The sequence below is a fragment of the Carassius auratus genome, chromosome 1, assembly GCF_003368295.1.
Source record: "Carassius auratus strain Wakin chromosome 1, ASM336829v1, whole genome shotgun sequence".
In the NCBI taxonomy this organism is placed as follows: domain Eukaryota; kingdom Metazoa; phylum Chordata; class Actinopteri; order Cypriniformes; family Cyprinidae; genus Carassius; species Carassius auratus.
This window is the reverse complement of record NC_039243.1, coordinates 12,564,768-12,586,636: the sequence shown is the minus strand read 5'-3', so window position 1 is coordinate 12,586,636 and position 21,869 is coordinate 12,564,768. Positions and strand designations below refer to the sequence as shown.

At 37.2% G+C, this 21,869-nt stretch overlaps 1 protein-coding gene across 7 annotated transcripts in view; it reads right to left on the bottom strand.

Moving 5' to 3' along the window:
• The window catches only part of LOC113065534 (guanine nucleotide exchange factor DBS-like), a 55,391-nt gene extending 34,225 nt beyond the window's left edge, over nt 1–21,166 (bottom strand). The window contains exon 1 of one of the 7 annotated variants that reach the window (XM_026237061.1): nt 20,946–21,166. In XM_026237061.1, the coding sequence (XP_026092846.1) occupies nt 20,946–21,024 (79 nt within the window). In that variant the 5' untranslated portion in view covers nt 21,025–21,166. Of the gene's footprint in view, nt 1–12,772; nt 12,900–15,224; nt 15,515–16,540; nt 17,030–20,945 lie in introns of those variants that run through there. The other 6 variants (XM_026236886.1, XM_026236972.1, XM_026237222.1 and 3 more) reach the window with 6 other exon arrangements.
• Between the last annotated feature and the right edge of the window lie 703 nt (nt 21,167–21,869).

Here is a 21,869-nt window from a genome sequence, read left to right as displayed (position 1 = left end):
AAACAAAATTGCAATTGTGAGCCTCAAGATCTCACCTCTCCTGGAACTCTGTTTCCTGGCGCAGGAAAACAAAGACAACATGTTTTCCCCGTCTCTGCGGTTGTGTCCACTCTCTGTATTATTTACAGGAGAGTGTTGGATACAGTTGCTTTAAAACCTAAGTATTACACTAAGAGCTCAGATGGAAAAACAAGATGCATACCAATACACAGACACACACACACACACACACACACACACACTAAATGCTAACATGCAAGGGAAAAAAAATCCTCTTTTTTCATGTCTGTGCAAGAAGCCCAAGTTAAACACACTTTCTTGTTAAAGACCTCTTTGGTTGTGTCATGTCCGAGCCTGTCTTAACTACAAAGAACCAGTCCAGTTTAAAACACACAGGATTGCAGAAACCATTACTGCTACACAAGACTGTAAAGGCCAGGCAATAAAGCAAAGAGAGTCACTTACACACACACACACACACACACACACACACACACACACACACACACACACACACACACACACACACACACACACACACTTGAAGCATGACATCTTCCTTTACATGGGACTCACACAATTGTCATTAACTCAATTTAGTTCAGTTTTGCAAAGTTTCAAAGCAATAAATTTGGCTATAAATCAGCTCTACAGAATACAAGAACATCCTTAAGACACAACATTACCGTTACATACATACATGGATTGCTTCTCTGATCTTCAATACACAAAACTACACAACACACACAAACAACTTAATGAATAATGTCCCAAATGGCTTATTATTAGTGCATGTGGTTTAGTTTCAGGAGGGCACTGTACCCGTGTGTGTGTGTGTGTGTGATGAACACAGACATGTGGTCTGGCTCCAGCTATATGAAGAAATGTGAACAGTGTCATATCAATAATATGGTCAAGTCACCTGCTAACAAAGAGGCCAGCTGTGTGCGCGTGTGCTATTTGAATAGACTGTAGTGTGTGTGTGTAGGACAGCAAACATAAGAATTCATGCACTAACATTTGGTATTATAGCTCCACTTTACAGAGTCTCCATCTGTCAGACATGGAGGATATGAAGCAGAAACACACACAGCCCCCTACACCAGCAACAAATGGGCAACAAGTGGGTCAAATTCTTCTTTTCAACAGTTTAACTGAATGTATATCATTGTGGTCCAAACTAAGCAAAAATAAAATTAGGCCACAACAGATCAGAAGCCGTGTTTCCACTGCTGGAACTTTACCCAGGAACTGGGGACTTTGGGCTGGTACTCTGTGTGTTTCAAGGAACCAGGAACTTAATAAAGTTCAGGATAAAAAAAATGCCCTGCTGGCGAGGTGGTACTTTTTCAAAGTTCCAGAACTTTCGGGGGCGGGACTTGGGCGCTAAACATCCTGACTGGCTGAGTTCACACAGCATTGGGATTTCAACCACCATTTATTCGGATCATTTTCAAAATATTAATGTTATTGTATCATGAAATGTGATTTCAGGCGAGAATGTAGTTGTTTAAAACTCAAATCTGTGGTTTATTTATAAATTTATTTTAAAAATGTGTTTCGCCGATCTCGGAGACGTGAGCTCCACGCGATCAGCGAGAGCTCAGTGCTCATGTATCCACCGAGAGCAATCTCTACTCGGCTAGACCTTCTGATATGTGCCGCTGGCTCCGATGTCTCTTTAGTGGTTAAACATAAAATATAATTCAGCTGCGGGGTAAATCTAACAGATAATCTTTGGGCTGTATTAAATTTATCTATATGTTAAAATGAAAATAAAAAAGGAACTGAATAAATGCTGTGTGTTACTGATTATGGGGTATGATTTAACAATTTTCTATTTTTGTTCTCAGTGATGATATTGGAAAGTAAAAAGTTTCTGGACTAGGTTCCCAGCAAATCCACAGTAGTTGGATACAAGACAGAAACCACACCAGACGTATATAGACCGATGGTTACTAAATAATTATAGTGAGTAAAATTGTCATGATAAACCCCTGTGCAGTCAGCCAGAAGAGTGAGAGAATGCATAATTTCAGTGATTTGTTTGCAAGCATTACTATTACAACTGCTCATATTGTAAACCCTATTATAAGTACACTACAAAAGTTATTAAATTAGAAAGGATTCAGCGAGGATGCACAAAAACTGCCAACATTTATGTTAACAAAGAATGGAGTAATGGCTGCTTAAAATCCAGCTTTGCCATAACAGTGATAAATGACATTTTTATAACATATTTAAATACAAAACAGACATAAATTACATTTTTGGCAATATTAAAACTTTTGCTTTGGCAACCACCATTCAAATTTCATCCAGAAAATAATAAAAACAGAATATATAGTAAAAAAAATAACCAAAGAACACACATAATGTAATATTATATACTAAATCAAAATAGACAATATCTCCAGATATACTGTAGATTTATGCACATAAATCAGAAAGTCTCACCTCCCATACTCACAACAACAGACAGACCGTGTGTTCTTGCCTGCTACCCTTAAAGTCACAGGTATATCTGTTGTAGTTTGACATTTCCAGTAATAAAGCTTCTTTCAGTTCCTTCAGCATCACATAAGAATTTCTCAGCTACATTTTTCAGCATATTTGAGCATCTCACATGACTTAGATGTGCCACAACAATTCCATTCACGCTAAAAACTAAACTCACTTGACAGTTTCTGAAGAAGTACAGCCCGAGGTCACAGTTAGCACAGGTTTAACAGGTTTAAGGCAAAGCTTCAAATGTGAAACATCACTCTGGCGAAGAACATTAAAAATATATATATGAATTATGAATAACCCTATGTGGATTGTAAAGGTTCCATGGATGTAAAGTTATTTCTTAAGTATATTGAAGTCTACATAGTTTGAATACATTTAACAAACAAAGACACCAGAAAAGCCCCAAAACAAAATAGCACTTCAAACTGGACACGTATAAATGTTACAGTTTCTGTTGATTAAACCAATCCCAACCTTTTTTGAATTAACTCAAATATCTAAGGCAGCCAGGTTACGGTTATTTTACCCTGGATGTAAAGACTAGTCCAGTCTCCTACCTGTCTTCACTTTTAGTTGCATCCATAGTCTAGTAATCTCCTGGCAGAGCAGGGACATTCGGCTGAGGTCCATTCTGCTCAGAGTGCACCTTTCCGGCCACCCTCCTGTCTCAGGTGCCTCTATATCTGGGGCTTCATCCTCCTCCAGGACTCACGTTAGCTGCCGCACATTACTGTCCATCAAGCAAAACTGGCAGTCTGTGCACTTCACATTTCCTCATCTCCAACACACACCTACAGGCAGACACACAAACTCCACCGGCATCAGGTTACACTCGTGCAGGTGGAAGGAACAGACGGTGAAGTTAAATGGAGGAAAAGCCACGGGGCAACAGCTTAAACCACATTGCTACTCTGTAGCGACCTGTGCTCGTGCATGAGAGCGTGAGTGAGTGTGCGCGTGTAGGGAGAGGATAAGCTCTCATGTACGCACACACTCTCTAATCGTCCTGCCTCTAACAGGTTAGAGAGAGGGAGAGAGAGGGATGGGGGGATGACAGCAGTTTTCTCTGTTTGTTACTCTGCCAGGGCCCTGTGGATTAATAATACACAGCCAATCAAAATACTGGGGTCAGAATGAGAGGCGGAGCACAAAAACTACAGCAACTCCATCTATAATGACACTTAAATCTATTATACACTGTACTTACTATATGTTCATTGTTAAAAAAATTTGCATGTTTAGCCTGCTTTACTTTTTCCCTTTTAATAATGGTTAATAATAATAATAATAATAGTGTAATGTTTTTGTGTAATTGTTTTATTTGTTATTGCTATTGTTATTTCACTTCATTTACACTGAAAATGCAGATAGATTTCACTATCTATGCCATTAAGTCAAATATATAAAAACATACATACATACATGCATACAATGGGGCTCGAAAGTTTGGGCACCCTTTGCAGTAATTTGGAGTAATTTTCAAAAAATAAGAGAGATCATATTAAATGCATGTTATATTTTATTTAGTTCAGTCCTGAGTAAGATATTGTACATAAAACAGATTAACATTTAGTCCATAACACAAAAAAATGCTGAAATTATTAAAATAACCCCACTCAAAAGTTTGGGAACCCTTGGTTCTTAGTACTGTGTGTGGTCACCTGATGATCCTCGGCTGTCTTTCTGTTTTGTGATGGTTGTGCATGAGTCCCTTGTTTGTTCTGAACAGTTAAACTGAACAGCGTTCTTCAGAAAAATCTTTAAGGTCCTGCAGATTCTTCAGTTTTCCAGCATCTTTGCATATTTGAACCCATTCATGCAGTGACTTTATGATTTTGAGATTCATCTTATCACACTGAGGACATTTGAGGGACTCTTGCAACTCAAAACCCTTCATCTTGTGTGTGTGTGTGAGAGAGAGATTTAGACACATCGAACCTTCCTTTTTATAAAATATTAGAGCAAACACTGCCAATCTTAAAAAGTAAAGTGTCTCTAAATCGAATCTCTAGTGTACTTTTTTTTTTTGTGTAAGTTCTCTCTTCTTAGAGCACTGCCGTTACTTACGAAAACAACACTGTGTCATGCATTTTAATATGCTACATACTATTTTCAGATAATATCACGGATACATTTATAGAAAGGTACTGTATATCTGCTGGAGCGGTCAGGTAAAAGTATACTTTCACTGTGACTTTGTGATGCAATCTTCAGCTCAAGGCTCTCTCACAGCCTGAAGGTCACAGGCCGCATACAACAAGAGGACTTTAAAATGCAGGTCAAGTTCTAGACACTCTGGCTGGAAATCCCCTGGCTCTCTTCTCTGAGATCTTGCGTCCGGCTATATATACACCCACTCCATACTCGTCTGAGACATTCACACATACAGATTATTTAAGAGAGGCAGCCTTTTTATAAAGACAGACACAATGCCCCTTTCTCTGCTAATCTTACACAGTAAATTTACTTAATACCAATGAAGTTAAATAAAAGTATAAAAAGAGCATTATTTAGTTTAATTGTATTTGGTCAACTTCACAGCCTATGCAGCATGTAATCCAATTTTAAATTAGCTTTTACATTATAGTTGCATTAAGAATATATTTTTAATATTAGTATTAATTAATAAAAATGTACATAATGTAAATGAATCAATAAATTAACGTTACTCTACAATTTTAATTATTAATTTTTAAACTAATTAAACTTGCATAAACTTAAGATGGTAAAATTAGAGCCTGTAATTGGGTGATGTGGTCTGATAATCTGATAGTTATGTAGTGCAATGTTTGTTGGTTTTTACTAGGGTTATTATAGTTAACTAAAAATAAAAATATGAACATTTTTTGTAAACTGAAATCAAGCAGAAATAAATAAACTTAAAAGGTTCCCTGAAGTGTCTTGAAACAGAAAGAGAGGGCGGGACATATAGCAGCCCCGCCCCCTTTTTTAAATAATAGCATTAGCATTTTGCTTATATCTGCTCGGCCCTGGGACGTTGAGCTCGGAAAAGCCGCATTTGACAGCCACAGTCTGATAGATTACCCTTAGATCCAAAAGGAAACTCTTAATAAAACAAAATAGTGGTCATAATTATGTTGAGTCTGTGTAGTTGTAAAAGTTTTTCTTTATAAATGCAGACTCAGGCATATGATCCGCTCCGTGCGATGGCATCTCTGGAGTGGAGCCAAAGTCCAGATGTGCACTGCTGCGGTTCACGTGAAACAACGTGAAACCAAACATAATTTGCACCAATCGAAAGCCTGAATCGTTTCCTGTTACTTACATAGTGCACTACGAGGTATTCACTGTAAAGGAAATACTACACTGTGAACAAATGACTGATCTTCAGCGACTATTTATAGTGTAGGAGGCGGGCGCTTCAGATTCTAGAGAGCATTTGATTGGTCACAAGATTTGATGAGAAGATAAAGTACGATGTGACGTCAAAAAAATAGTTGAGCCGCTTTGGCAAACTGCAAGCTTTGAAAGCTTATATCTTCGAAATTTAAATATTGTCACCATTTTGGACCACACTGACTTATAGATAACCTTATGACTAACATAATGATACTAACACCCAAAAAAACTAGAATTTTGATTTCATGGGGACTTGACAAATGTCAGAAAATTTAGGAAAGAGAAAAAAAAAAGTTGAACAAAAATTACTAACTGGAAGGATATAAAAACAAACAGAACTATAACTAAAAACGAATATTTACTATTAAAAATAGGTATTATTTAAAAACTAATATTAAAAAAATAACCAACAAAAAATGACAAAAGCACTTAAAAATACTAAAAAAGGTCATTCAAAATGATAAAAACTCTAATATAAAAATACTAACATCATCTAGAATAATAATAACACTAGTGTAGACATGGAGCCAATCATGAAGCACAGTGGGATTTGATCATGTTTTATGGAGAGGAAGTGAGTGCAAAAATAAATTTAAAAGGAGAAATGAGAAAAGAAACAAATTCACTTTACTGCCTTTCAGCATCCAATCACTTTCACTCAAAAACAAAACAAAAACAAACTTTATCTAGCTCACCCTTTCTGTATATGCGCCATACCCCCAACATGATTAAAAATGTGAATGGTGCACGAGTTCAGATCTGTCTGATCAAGAGGTCAAATCATGTTCTATTCTTCTCATGTCTCCTGATTATTCATTCAATTATTCATGATTCATTAAAACACTGTACCTCGTTCTAACAAACAATTTCAAGTATCTACTGTATGTGAGATCGACAGATCTAGATATCTTTTTTAGAAACTTAATGAGCTGCTATCTTTGTGATCTGTGCTTCTAAAATGCTTTTTCTATACTAGATTGGAATTTAAATTATTAGTGCATAACTTAGATTATTAGAGTATAATCAGTTATACTTGCTATGACTGCAAAATAATTGCAAGTCAAACTCTGCTTGCCGTCTTAGTGGCGGCACTCATTCCTAATGAGGATCTATGTACAGTACAACCGGTTCAAATTGAACTGTGATAAGTGAAACTGTGAAGCTGATCATACAGTCTGCTGAACATACAGTCAGGCTAGAGTAAAAATAGACTCCGGGCCTATTGATTCAGAAAAATGTATAGTCTAGTAGGACAGGATACATATGGCCGTCCTTCATTATTCTACAGTGCTGCAGCAGTTGTAAAGAGAAAGGCAGGAGTGTGTTTCTGTAACTTCAGTCACACATCCTGTTTCTGGTAGACTCTGGTTCTCCCTGTGCTTTTCAGCAGAAAATGAAACCGATACTTCATATGCTAAAATAACAGGATTTTGTGTAAATTATGTAACATAGCCTGCTGAAATCCAATGATCAAAACAGGATGAAGGAAATGTCTGATGATGGATTAACTGACATCATGTGTGCCCTTGAAAATGTGACCAGCCCCTTAAATATATCTATATTATAGTATCTATTAAAATAAATTCTGTATTACTTTTGTTCATGACTTTTACAGTAAATGTTATATATACACACACACACACACACACACACACACACACACACACATACACACACACAGCTGGGTAAATGATTAAAAATGTTAAAATCGCATGATTGTCTGCAGTCAACCACAATTAATCAAATTTTTATGCACAAAACTATAATTGCCTTCAAAAGTAGTGTATTGTGCATTTTTTCTATTTTAAAGTACTTCTGGTTCTCTAGGCTACAGAACCATGGGGAAGACTGTTGACAGTTGTCCAGAAGACAATCATTGACCCCCTTCACAAGGAGGGTGAGCCACAAGCATTCATTGCCAAAGAAGCTGGCTGTTCACAGAGTGCTGTATCCAAGCATGTTTACAAAGTGGTAGTGGAAGAAAAAAAGTGTGGAAGTCACTGCACCCATTTACCAAGAAATTAGTTCCTTCTGCTGACCAGCTTTTTGATGATGCTGATTTCATTTTCCAGCAGGATTTGGCACCTGCCCACAGCCAAAAGCACCAAAAGTTTGTTAAATGACCATGGTGTTGGTGTACTTGACTGGCCAACAAACTCACCAGACCTGAACCCCTTATAGAATCTATGGGCTATTGTGAGGAAGATGAGAAACAAGAGACCAAAAAATGCAGATGAGCTGAAGGTCACGGTCAAAGAAACCTGGGCTTCCAAACCATCTCAGCAGTGCCACAAACTGATCACCTCCATATCACGCCAAACTGAGGCAGTAATTAAAGCAAAACGAGCCCCTATCAAGTATTGAGTACATGTACAGTAAATGAACATACTTTGCAGAAGGCCAACAATTCACTAAAAAGATTTTTTTAATTGGTCTTACGAAGTAATCTAATTTGCTGAGATAGTGAATTGGTAGGGTTTTTTTTTTAAAGGGGGGTTGAAATGCTATTTCATGCATACTGAGTTTTTTACACTGTTAAAGAGTTGGATTCCCATGCTAAACATGGACAAAGTTTCAAAAATTAAGTTGTACTTTTGAAGGAGTATTTCTGTTCCAAAAATACTCCTTCCGGTTTGTCACAAGTTTCGGAAAGTTTTTTTCGAGTATGGCTCTGTGTGACGTTAGATGGAGCGGAATTTACTTATATGGGTCCTAGGGCACTTCTGCCGGAAGAGCGCGCGCTCCCGTATAGCAGAGCACTGAGAGCACAACAGACTTCACTGATCAGAGCGAGAGCGTCGCGAAATGTCACAAAAGAAGTGTGTTTTTGGTTGCCAGGGCAAGACAACCCTGCACAGATTACCAAAAGAGAAACAGCATTAAGGGACCAGTGGATGGAGTTTATTTTTACAGAGCATCAATGGAGTTGTGCAAGTGTTTTTGTTTGTTCCCTGCATTTCGAAGATGCTTGTTTTACAAACAAGGCCCAGTTTGATGCTGGATTTGCGTATCGTTTATTTCTTAAGGATAATGCAGTCCCAACGAAAAAGGGTCACGATCGTGTGTTGGAACCGCAGGTGGTGAGTAAAACTGCTTCAAATATCTCTGCCTCCTTGTTTGTGCGTCCGCCTCCCATGCCGGAGACCCGGGTTCGAGCCCCGCTCGGAGCGAGTCGTTGCTGCTGCTGCTCTCATTCAGTTTCAGCCTCGGGATCTGATTCTGGATCATAAATATACGCTGAATCTGACTGTTAGCCATGGTTTGTTTTGGATGATGTTTTTTTCCTCACGGTAATGTCACAGCTTCCACATGCTCTCAACGCAAAAGCTTACTCGCGCTCGTGATTCTTTAGCTCCGCCCACACATCACGCCTCCAGCCGGTCGTGTTTTTCCGGGAAAAACTCTCTTTACAGATTATCTTTCTCTTATGAATATAATAAAACTAAATACTTTTTGGAGTTATGAAGGATGCAGTACTACTCTATAGGTACTCAAGATTAACAGGATATTGAGTGAAAACGAGCATTTCACCCCCCTTTAATGCAAGCCAAAACCATCACAATTAAAATAACCAAAGAATTAAAACTATTTCAGTGTCTGTGCATTGAATTTATTTAATACACGAGTTTCACAATTTGAGTTGAATTACTGAAATAAATGAACTTATCCATGACATTCTAGTTTATTGAGATGCACCTTTATATACTTGGACAATGTAAAGTGGAGCGGTATCTTACCAATCTTATTCATAAATCATTTAAAAACTAGGCAGTCAATGTCCATTTTCATGTTCATATTCATGACTTTTACAGTAAATGTTTTTCTTTTTTAATTACTGAAATGTGCTTAAGTAGTAGTCATCACATGTACTCCTATGTACATACTGCATTTTAGGTGTTTGAACTTCTTTCCAAAAAAGGCTTGTGCTTATTTGAGTCACAAGGGAAGGATGAATTTTTACTGAGAGATGCTTTTAGGAAAGCACATGATTCTACATATCTAAGGAGGAAATTGTCTTTCAAATAGACGTTTTCCTGTAATTCTCGTTTTGCTTTGGAATTTTTTTTTATCAAAAAGAAATTTCACGCCCAGCTTTCGCAATTCAATATGAATCTGATGAAGTATAGTTTTAAACAACCTAACTGTGTTTATATTTCATAATCAGTTTCATGGAAAGAACCTTGAAAACAGTCAATCAGCAGATTTGAGGGAACCGAATGCTGAAGTGAGCATATGATCACAAATTTACCAGAAAGTGGGAATTTTCCAATCACTTGAGAAGGAGGGTGCAACTTGTGTCAGCTCAAAACAATGATCATCCGACCCATCAAAACATCCTTACTGATGATGCCTGTGGCGAATATCTCTCTCTCTCTCACACACACACACACACAGGATAGTCATGTGATCAGTCTCAAGCAGACAGTGGGTTTGGTCACAGCAGCACATCTAAAGATCACACAGCAACAAATCAACCCTCAGTACACCGAAAATACAGCAAAGATCAGACTCATGAGAAAAATGAGTTTCAAATCACAAACAACCATTAGCTACAAAGAGCAGAGTGAAATTTCCACTTTATAATTCAAGTCAAATCCCAAAGATGAGCAGAAAAGCAATTAAATACTCTGTCCGAAGATCAGGTATTTCCTTTGAATAACATACTAAAATGTTTACCAATGAGACTGTGCTTTCACTTTTCTCGTCTACATTTTTCTTTCCTTTTCCGTGATTCTTTCTAACTCTGGAAATTTTTTCATGCCATTGGGACAATCTCCCGTCATTAACCCACATCAGTGTGGACAGTCGTCATGTCCTCTGGCCTGTGGGGGGATGACGGCTGTCTGGACAGCAGTTAGCAGTAGCGGTTAGCTGCATGTTCTCAGGGGACGTTCATGTCACCGCACCCTCTTTATCATCCAGATTTAATCAGCACAGACACTGTAACAGAATCACAGTCTGTTTAGGCCTCTACATGATCCCTCTCATAATTATCCACGCTTACTGTTGGCAGCATATGCTGTTTAATTTAATGCAGTTTTACCAAACAGGAAGCCTTGTGTTTATATCCTCTTAATTTTCTAAACCTGGGAAACTTTAGGAATCCATGAGAAAAATGGCTTGGTAAAGAAAGAAAAATTACAGTCACCAAGAAATCAAAACTGACTTATTTTTATGGAATTTAGCAGTATTACATTATTAGAATTTTTTCATTTCATTTGCCTATATAATCTTTAAACAACATAATGAGGGCGGGACAACCTATCGCTCACATGATATCAAAGTGAGCCAATCAATTTCTGATGTTCAAAATCAAGTCCCGCCCTACATTTATTCTTGTTCAGAAAGCGGTTTCACTCAGATAGACGTCACATTAACGAAGAAAAGACTTTTGCTACCTACAGGCATTACATTTTTAATAAAACTTTCATTATTTACTTACTCTCATGCCGTTCCAAATAGTCCCAACAAAATATCCTCACATAAAACAAGACAGGTGAGAAATGGGTAAAAATCACCCTACAGATAAGATTGGAACAGAAGGCAAAGGAAATAAAGATATATAATATCTTATAATATCTATAATATGATATAGATCAAATATGTGATGGCTCAGTGGTAGAGCATTGTGTTAGTAGCCCAAAAGATCATGGGTTCAATTCCCAGGGACCACACATACTGATTAAAAAAATTAAAAATAAATTTAAATAAAAAAAATAAAATAATGTATAGCCTGCATGCACATGTAAGTCACTTTGGATAAAAGCATCTGCTAAATGCATAAATGTAAATCATGACAAATTAAGCTGTTTTTGGTCTGTAAAAAAAAGTGCAAAAATACTATGCAAATGATAGTGTTATAATTTAAGACCAACTTCTCTGTTTAAAATACATAAGATAATACACAACAAAAGGCATAAAAATAATACAATTAATTTACTGTAACACCTTCAAGAAGAAGAACCCAGAGCAAAAGCAGAAATAATCATATCAGCTGACTTTGGCAAAATGTTTGTTCATCAACCGCATGTAACTCAGCATACAAACACCATGCAATAGCAAGAGGAAACATCCTTTAATGATTTCCTCTAACATGACACTTATTCCTTAAAAATTTGTATGTCCAAAAATAATAAAAAGCCACAAAACAAGAGATTTGCCCAGTAAACATGCGCTTTTGCAGGGGCTGCCGAAACATGAACTCAGCAAGAGCAGCAACTGTGAAATCCATGCAACAAGACATTTGCTAGAGTAAACATACACTACATTATGGGCTGTTTCAACAAGAAACTGAGTATATATGAACTCAGTGAGGGCAGACAATTACTCAGAGCAAACAAATACGAGGAGAAGGCCGATGGCTCAACCTCACAATAACAGCAAAATCAAAGAGAGAAGTTCACAAGGCTACGATGCATTGATAAAATGTGCTATATTGTTTAGTGGATTAGTATAGCATTGATGCATATACAAAATCAACTCTTACATGATTCACTCAGGGGCTTATTTAACAGTATGGCCTTGTATATGTAAAGCTGCAGCGCTTGACAAAGTGTGCTCATTGGCAGTTTGAGAGATGACACCATATCTCCAATCTCTGGTGATCAGCAGTACAGATTAACACACAAGCATACAGCTCATCTGAGCCTAAGTGGCCTAAACACTAGAACTCTACAGCCACACAGTGGATGCTCAGAGCCAAAATGGCTGACTAGGTTTCCTCTATGTTGACTGACATAAGGTAGGGCATCATAAACCAGGCAAGCAGATCCAAAATAAACAGTGTAGACCAAACCTAAAGTAGTTTAAGATCAACCCTTCCTTCTGAACTGTGTCCTCATAACACTATAAGCAAACCTCACCAACCCCATAGGCAAATAAAGCTCTTGTATCCTCTTACCGCTTCACAGGCGCATGTGCATTAGAGGAGAGCTCAGTCTTTTCTTGTTCGATGTTCGTTGTGATGATCCCACTGCAAAAGTTATGCAAAATACTCAAGCAGCACAGAGACACGGCCAGAAGCCATGCTGCAGAACCACACCCACAGAGTAACATGCCAGCAGGTGCATCTAATTACAACACCCTGTCTACAAACAATCGACAATCTTATGAGAAGTGCAATATCAGATCTATACTTAGCATTCGAACTTTGGCTAAGGACACCTTACTTAAGTATAGTGCTTTGTTATGTCTTTTTTTACATTTTAGATAAACGGTGGACACAAACAAATTGTCATATACTCAATGCCATGTCATTCCAATTGCATAAGCTGTTTTGTTTATTTTTCAGTGATTCAAGTATATGTGGTAACCATGTGGCATCATTTTGAAATTCTGGAGACAAGTGGAAGCTTTAGGGGAGGGTCAAGAGGGCCAGTGACTTGATCAGAGGACTTTTTGTTTACTGCAGTAACTATTTTATATGTTATATATGGTGTTTTTGTTCTTTATGGAGCTTGACCGCCCCTGGTTACCATGTTATTGTTTTGTAAATTTAAACTACTAAAAATAAATGTTGTTAGCTGAAATATAATCCAATTATTATAATAGATGAAAAAATTAAACCTTGGCAACTAACTGAAAGTATTACAATTACAGAAACTGTGATAAGATAAAGCTACGTAAAATATTTTTAAAAACAAAAACTAATAAAAATGGCAAAATGACTAAAATATAAACAAAACTAATTCAGAACAGTATATACAAATCCTAAAATATAATTGCTGGTTATTATGGAGCGCCATGGCAAGAGCTGTACAATAATTATTCCAAATTGACTTATTTTTATTTGATCTGATCCACGCAGAGAATTGAAAAGCTTTTACACATCATATTTCACATCAGATACTTACAACATGTATTTAAATGGCAGATGTATTATTACTCTGCAACCCTCCCATGATACATCATGTCTCATGATACAAGTGCTGAAAAAAACAACCAAGTGTCGCACAAACACTTCTCATCTTTTTTTAGCACATGACAAAAGAGGAACTTACAAATTAGCCCATCACAGCAAACAATGAACCTGTAGAAACTTTCCATTTCCTCTACAGTGATCTTCACTAAGCTCCTGCAGTTTTCCGGGGGTCGGAGGTGCGTCCCAGTCCCCTCCATCAGTATCATTTCACCTCCTTCCCTTGGTGTAAGTCTGTCCTGCTGCCCATTTACTGTCACATCCCATCTGTCCTCATATTGCAAATATTAACTCCCTGAATTATCACGGTCTGTCTGTCTCTGATGCTGTATCTTTCTATCTCAGGTGTAAGTGCTGCAGCCAGGAACGTGACGCTGTTTGTCTCACCCATCTCAGATTAAGGGAACGCCCCACAACAAAGCCGCTTTGCACACGCTTGCCCTCACACACAAACCCAACACACACCTGTCTCTTATCTCACCTGTGATTTTCAAATAAATGCACAAAAGAATTCTTTCAGTAAACGTAATGGAGTTCTTAATTATGATTAATTTTGTATTATTTTGAAAAAGAAAGAAAGAAAGAAAGAAAGAAACAAATGGAACAATTTACATAGTTTGTTGTTGTTTATTGCATTATTTTTTTATTACGTGTTAACACATTATGGTATTTTTTTTGTGCACCTTCTATATATTACTATTCACTCTGGAAAAGCTGTTTTTTATCACAAGTGTTTTAAGGTGGTTGTCATAATGGTAGATTTGAGTAATTTTGTATATTAACATTATTTCAGTTAATGAAATACTGAAATTAAATGTGCAGTGAGAAAAAAAAACATGTATCTGTAAAGCTTAAAATGTTGCAACAATAATAATTTTTACCTTTTAAATTAAATGTTAGCTAAAATAAAATATTACATTTTAGCTAGTTGCAAAGGCTACGTTTCTTTATTATTTCAAACATTAAAATAATAACTTGAAAAGTTGACATTAAAATAACTCAAAATAAAACATAAATAAAAATGTAAAAAATTATACTGACCCATTTGTAAAAAAAAAAAGATATATATATATATACACACATTTAGAACAGAATGTATATACTGTACATATATATATATATATATATATATATATATATATATATATATATATATATATATATATATATATATCAAAATCATAAAACCTATAAAACTATAATACATCAACACTGATGACCAATAGTCTGCATATGACAGATAATGATGTCAAAAATAGCTTGTCTAAATAGCACAGATACTGAACAGAGGAATGTGACAACATTGTTTCATATTAAACACAGAAAGTCAAACATCAAAGAGCAAATACACACAAAACACACACACGACTTAAGCAGCATCCTGTTCCGAGTGAGAAGCAGACACAGAGCGGATTAAGATCAGAGATTTACTCACATTTCAGGACGTCTGACATCTGCTCTCCAGTACAGATACTGCCACAAGTTGTCCTTCTCAGTGCCTTTTTTTCTAGTGTGTGTGTATTCCCTATTCTGTCCAGTCTGTACTATGCAAAGCAAAGCAATTGTTCGGTTTGTTATGGGTATGTATGTGCGATTATTTTTTGGAGAAGTTGAGATGATATGCTGTTTGCCCGTGTCTATCAGTCTCTCATGTCATGTGTGTTCCTTAAATATACCAGTCCAGCTCTATGCTGAGACGCACTGGTTTACTGTGAAACCAAAACTTTTAGCACAAAGTGTTTGAGCAAGAGAGAAAGAGAGAGAGAGAGAGAGAGAGAGAGAGAGAGAAAGAGAGAGAGGATGTGTGTCAATTCGGTCTGGGAAATGGGCCATCCACATGAATCTTAATGATGTGAGAGAAATCCCACAAGGAAACCACCTCTCAACTTCACACACACACACACACACCGTGGGGACACACCATGTTCAAGGAACAGTTCATCCATTACGTACTTTATTTAAGGCCGGTTCACAAGAATGAGGTCTATAAAGATATTTTAGCGTCCACACCAATGGTAGATAATGTTCTATTTATTCAAAGTTCATCATTCGACACTTTAAATGTGTAAACCTTTTAAAGTCAGGTGGACTTTGATTGATAGAAATTGTAATTCCATTGAATCAGAACCTTTTTAAAACTTTATCTTTATATAGTTGTCAGCCTTGGTGTGAACAGACCTTTACTCATCTTAATGTTACTCCATATCTTGTATGACTTTTAAAGAATATGCGGGTCATTCCTTTCCATGCAATTCCTTGGAATGGACACAAATACACAAAGGCACAAAAAAAGTATCATAGTCATATGCATAAGTATCATGAGGTACATATTACTTGTGCGTTATGTTATAGTTTTACTTTAAAACAGCTTTTTGTGAGATACAAACCTAGATTTAAGTAATTATGAGACCTTTAAAGTACTTTTGCATCCTTACTGAAGCCTGGAAGTATAATTTCTCGTTTATTGAATGAGGTACTACATTTTTCCAAATTTTATAGTTCCTCAGAATAAGGAAAGTCAAATGATTCTGGAATAACATGAGGGTGAGTAAATGATGGCATAAGTTTCATTTTTGGTTGAACTATTCCTTTAACCGCTCAAGTACGTCACAAAGTGTTTTAAAACTGAAATAACTTAACAGAGGCAGTCAGCACTTCCCATCCTGTTTCCTCAGCAAAAACCATCTGAAAGCAACGACACCAAACACACACACACACACACACACACACACTGATATTCTTGTCTCTCACCGTTCCAGTCCGTCCAGGAGCTCTTACGGCTGAAGGTTGTGAAAGGAGAGAAGGGGACCCCCTGTAAGACGGTGGCCGATAGGTTGTAGAGGACCTGGGTCAGTCGGGACAGAATCCGCTGTGGGGCGTCCTGACCCTCCCGAAGAAACTCATGCAGAGACATTTAAACTGGCTCCAACATGCACCTAACCAGTCTTGACTGGCCTCGGCTCGACCTGTAGTCTCGGAAGCAGCCCAAAGCCAATTCAGACTGATCCACATTCGTCCAGGCCGCTGCTAAAACAGTCCTGACTGCACCAGGGCAATCTGAACTGAGACCAATGAAATCCCAAGCCAGGACGATCTCATCCAAGAGAATGCTGGGAAGACTACAGCAGCCCAGTGCTGGTCTCAGAGAGCTTCCTCTGTCAGATGGGACCCGCAGAGAGAGGCTGCATGCAGACGCATCTCGGACCTCCTGTTTGTAAAAAAACAACCCCGGCATTCATGCACGCTGTCGCAATAAACACACATATTCTTTCAGAGGAGAGGAGAAGAGTGGAGGAGAGGGGAGGGAGTTTTAGCACAAATCCCCTTCTGCTCTGCTAATTACACACACACACATACACACACACACACACAATCATAGACACTAATCTCCAGCATTCTTGTGCGCCACTTGGGGGGGCAAACTGACTAACTTTCTCTAAACAGAAGCAAGATCTCTTTAAATGAATTGTAAACTTTTTAAAAAAATCATTCAATCAGACATTTTACAGACTGCAGGGATACACATAAAAAATGCATCGGACTGCAAGTAGCATGCTTCTTTATGTGGGTTTGTATAATTTATATATGCAATTAGATGACCATATATAAAATACTATATTACCATGCACTTTTAAAAAACATGACTATGAATATTTATGTGGATGGCTCTGCAGAGACTTCATTTGCCCTGGCTAGACCTTGCAATGCTCTAGCACAAAACAAACGCATCATTTTGCAAGGTCAAGCAGTGCTTATATTTTCAAATAAAAACCTAAAAATCTAGTTTACATATACAGTTAACACAATATATGACGGGTCACAGTTATTTGTTATCTGAAATATGTTCTCTGTTTCTCTGTCGCACACAGTCACTCTCTTTTCCCCTTATTGCTCTGAATCTCTCCCTGTTTCACCCTTGGCACAATCGTCTTCAGAAAACACAGATAAAAGAAGAGAGGGAGAGAGAGAGAGAGAGAGAGAGAGAGAGAAACTGCCTGCCAAGGTATGGTATGCCAAGCATGTAATTTAGCCCTCTATTTCTTTATTTTCATCCTATTACCATGGTGGAAGCAACCCTACAGAATAAAACAGCCTCCTCTTGAAAGACCGCAGAACCTGTTACCACAGCAACCCTCAGACACAGTGCAGTATTTGAAGCTGTATCTGTGCTAAATAGAGGTGAAAGCATATAAAACGGTCATAAAAGGCATTACAAATATGCTATTTGTATCAGTATTATATTATATTCTTCCGCTACTAGAAATCCGGTGCTGAGATATCCATGCTTTTTAGAGCCTTCCAGACGTAGTGTCACTGATAAAACATCTATAGTCCTATAAATCAAACAACTAGATAGATCAAATTTGATGACATACTTGACAATGCATGGCCTGAAAGTATGAAATCTTGAGATTTGAAGGTTTTAATGTCAGATAGTAAGATAGTAAAAACCAAAATAATCACTAAAACAGAACATCATCTCATATTGGACCACTTCAGATCACATTCGACTTCATTAGACCCCCAAGAAATATCAAACGAGTTCAGTCTCCATTAAACCTTTTCAGACCCAAGTACACATTATAAGAATACTAACCCAGTTGAAGAAAACAACATATGCTGGTAAGGTATGTTTTGAAGCATAGCTGCAGGTTTGAGCTGGTTTAAAATCATTGTGTGCTGGATCTAAAATGGTCATGAGATGGTTTAAGCGGGTCCTAAAATGGTCCTAACCATCTAACTATCTTAAACCAGCTCATAACCATCTTAAACCAGCTGCTTTGCTTCAAATCATACCTTACCAGAAAATGCTGTTTTTTTAAACCCGGTAGAAGCCACATCAGACTACGTTTCTAGGAACTGATAAACTGTTGTTCCAAACTTGACTTTCTTTCTTCTAAAGAACATAAAAGAAGATATCTTAATGAAGTCAGTGGGGTCCAAGGACAGAATTTTCATTTTTAGAGAAACTATCCCTTTAAAGGTCAGTTTCCTGCAGGTTTTGAAACCAGTCGTGAAGATTTATCTGGATTTATCAAAGAATGATCTATATTATTACCTCTGACTGAGATCTGTGATCACATCACAATCTAACCGTCACTACACTGATATGTGATAAGCTCGATTTGCACAATGGGTGACATGAATGCAGATGTGATGTCATGTGTGTGTGAGAGAAAGAGATTGTGAGCATGAGCGGACAGCTGTAGGCCAGCATGAGCTCTTTGGCTAGACAGAGTTTTTAACACCTAATAAACACTTGCAGGTTTCACTTGGAAGTTTTCCAGACACGAAATGTAGCATACTGTATGAGAGACACAGGACAAATTTGCAAGCATAGTCACACACAAACTCAACTTTTTTCGCATTTCAACTTTTATTTTTATGGGTAATTGAAAAGGTTTATTTACTTATTTGTTTATTTCATTTAAAAAAAATTGTGTTGATTTATAAGTATTTTGTCAAACTTCTTACAACCATTTTTTTAAATGTTGAAACAACAGCTGACATAATTGCAACATTTCAAAAATGACGGTCAGTCACATGCCAGCGGGTTTCTTTTTCTATGATGGTTGGGACTTTCAGCTGACTTCTAATAATACTGAACTAATACTGTTTTCTATCCACTAAATTCACAAAAATCATATTTATCATAAATGCAGAGTTTAGTAGGTTGTTTTCATGCAGTTGATAGGTTTTCCTTATAAAAACCACAGCGGGTCATCGGATGCTTATTTCCAGTATATGATACACAAATATTTATATATGATAATCTGATATAAATACACATTTAAATCTGAGTCTGATTAGGCTCAATATACACTACTATTCAAAAGTTAGATTTTATTTAATGCCGCTCACCAAGGCTGTATTTATTTCATCAAACATACTGCAAAAACAGTAATATTGTGTAATAGTAAATATTACAATTAAATTAAAACAACTGTTTTCTATTTGAATATGTAGTTTATTCCTGTGATGGTAAAGCTGAATTTACAGCAGCCATTACAGTCACAATTGTCACATGATCCTTCAGAAACCATTTGAATGTGCTGATTTGCTGCTCAAGAAACATTTCTTATTATTATAAATGTTGAAAGCAGTTGTGCTGCCTAATATTTGTAATACTTCCAAATAATTTATAGTATTTCTGGTGACTGTGGGTCATTGTTCAATTTGTTTAAAACAAAAATAAAATTTGTTTAAAAAATTAATAGGCAGAAATATAAAAATAAATATTCTGCATGCCTGTCCATGCAAGTCATATCATTACAGGAAGAAATGAATGATAACTCAAACTCACTTAAGCAAATAAGTGAGTGTGGGATTGTGAACAGGTTGAGTGTAAACAGTACCAGGTATCCTCATACACCAGATTGCTAAAGGCCAAAACCTCCTGGCTAAAGGATGATTCATTTACATACATATGATATTTCTGAAAGACAGAATGTGAGAAAGAATGTTCCTGCACTTTGCGTGTTTGCCGCTTCATTCTGTTGATGTATATTTGTGGCTCACTGCCAGTGGCAGACTGCTAAAATGTTGGGAAACAGGACAAACTGAACTCCCCAGAAAATGAGAGGAGGAAGACACAGCTAGGGTTACCCACCACAGACAGTGAGAAAGAGACTAACTGCAATTCAAAAACAACTTCTTAATACTCATTACATTCTAGTTCTAATTTCAAATGTAAAATTCAAATTCAAACCTAAATTCTAATTCAATGTCTAGATCAAAAGTTATAATTCACTTAATTTCATCTCAATTAGAACTTCTTTTAAAAACATCTTAAATTTAAATAAATTGATATTTTAATTTAGATTTAATTCTAACTAATATTCTGAGAATGTTGAGAAAGTTCTAATTCAGATGGAATTTAATTTCAGGCTTATATGTGATGTAATCTACAGAAACAATTTTGAACTACTAAACATAAAAATGGTCTAAATATAAAAGCTGTTGTGGTTTTATGGGTTGGAAGGATTCAATAATTCAGAGGTAAAATCAGCACAACACAATCTCAAATATTTACTAATGTAAAGACAAACAGAAGCTGCAAACAACCTTGAGCTACAGTTCCCAATACTGACGCTACTGACACACACACACACACACACACACACACACACACACACACACACACAGCTCCTCCTACCGATTTTATGTATGATAACAGTAAGTCGTCTGACGAGCTCCTCCAGAGAGTTCTCTCCCATCTTCACCCACAGGATCATGATGAGCAGGACACAGAGAGCCAGGAGCAGCGGAGACACGCTGTGCTGCTGCTCAGGAGAGAGGGAATCTGATGAGGGGTGAGAGGAAGCCGTCTCGCTGCTCAAACCAGTGCTGCTGCTGCTGCTAAAGATGCTAGAGAGAGAGATACAGAGAGAGAGAGAGAGAGAGAGAGAGAGAGAGAGAGAGATTGTGTGTGTGTGTGAGAGAGAGAGGTGCCTCAGCAAAGCGGCAAGGATGAGACAGCAACAGACTGACACACAAACACACACTCACACTGGATCAGCCAGGCAGAGTCAGCACACACACACACACACACACACACACACACAGAGAGAGAGAGGTATGCACATGAGTAATGTTAATATGTACTATTTATGAAAAAAATGCACAAAAACAGAACATTTAACAGACCTACAACAAACATGCATGTGCTTAAGCATTCATAACAGCGTGTGTGAGATGTCATATCCACTTACCGGTATCTTAAACAGCTATAACATAGTCTGAGAAATGCCTGCACTGAAATCACATGTGACACACTGTAGACATCTGAGAGCAGAACATCACTGCAGCTTTACACATCACCATCAAGGTCAAGAAAGGACATTTGGGTTCATTCTGGGGTAGCTTCCGTTATGTTTGATTCTGGTATTTTGTGAGTATATTTTTAATGACTAGTAAATGGCTTAATGGTGTCCCTACTGTTAAAGCAAACAACTGTACAATGTAGCACAAAGAACCGTGGATGGGTTTAGTGTGTTAACGTTACCTGTATTCGCGAGGAGAGAGATCCTCTGTTTTTCTGAATATGGCGACACCTTGTGGTCGAGAAGCAGAATTTCAA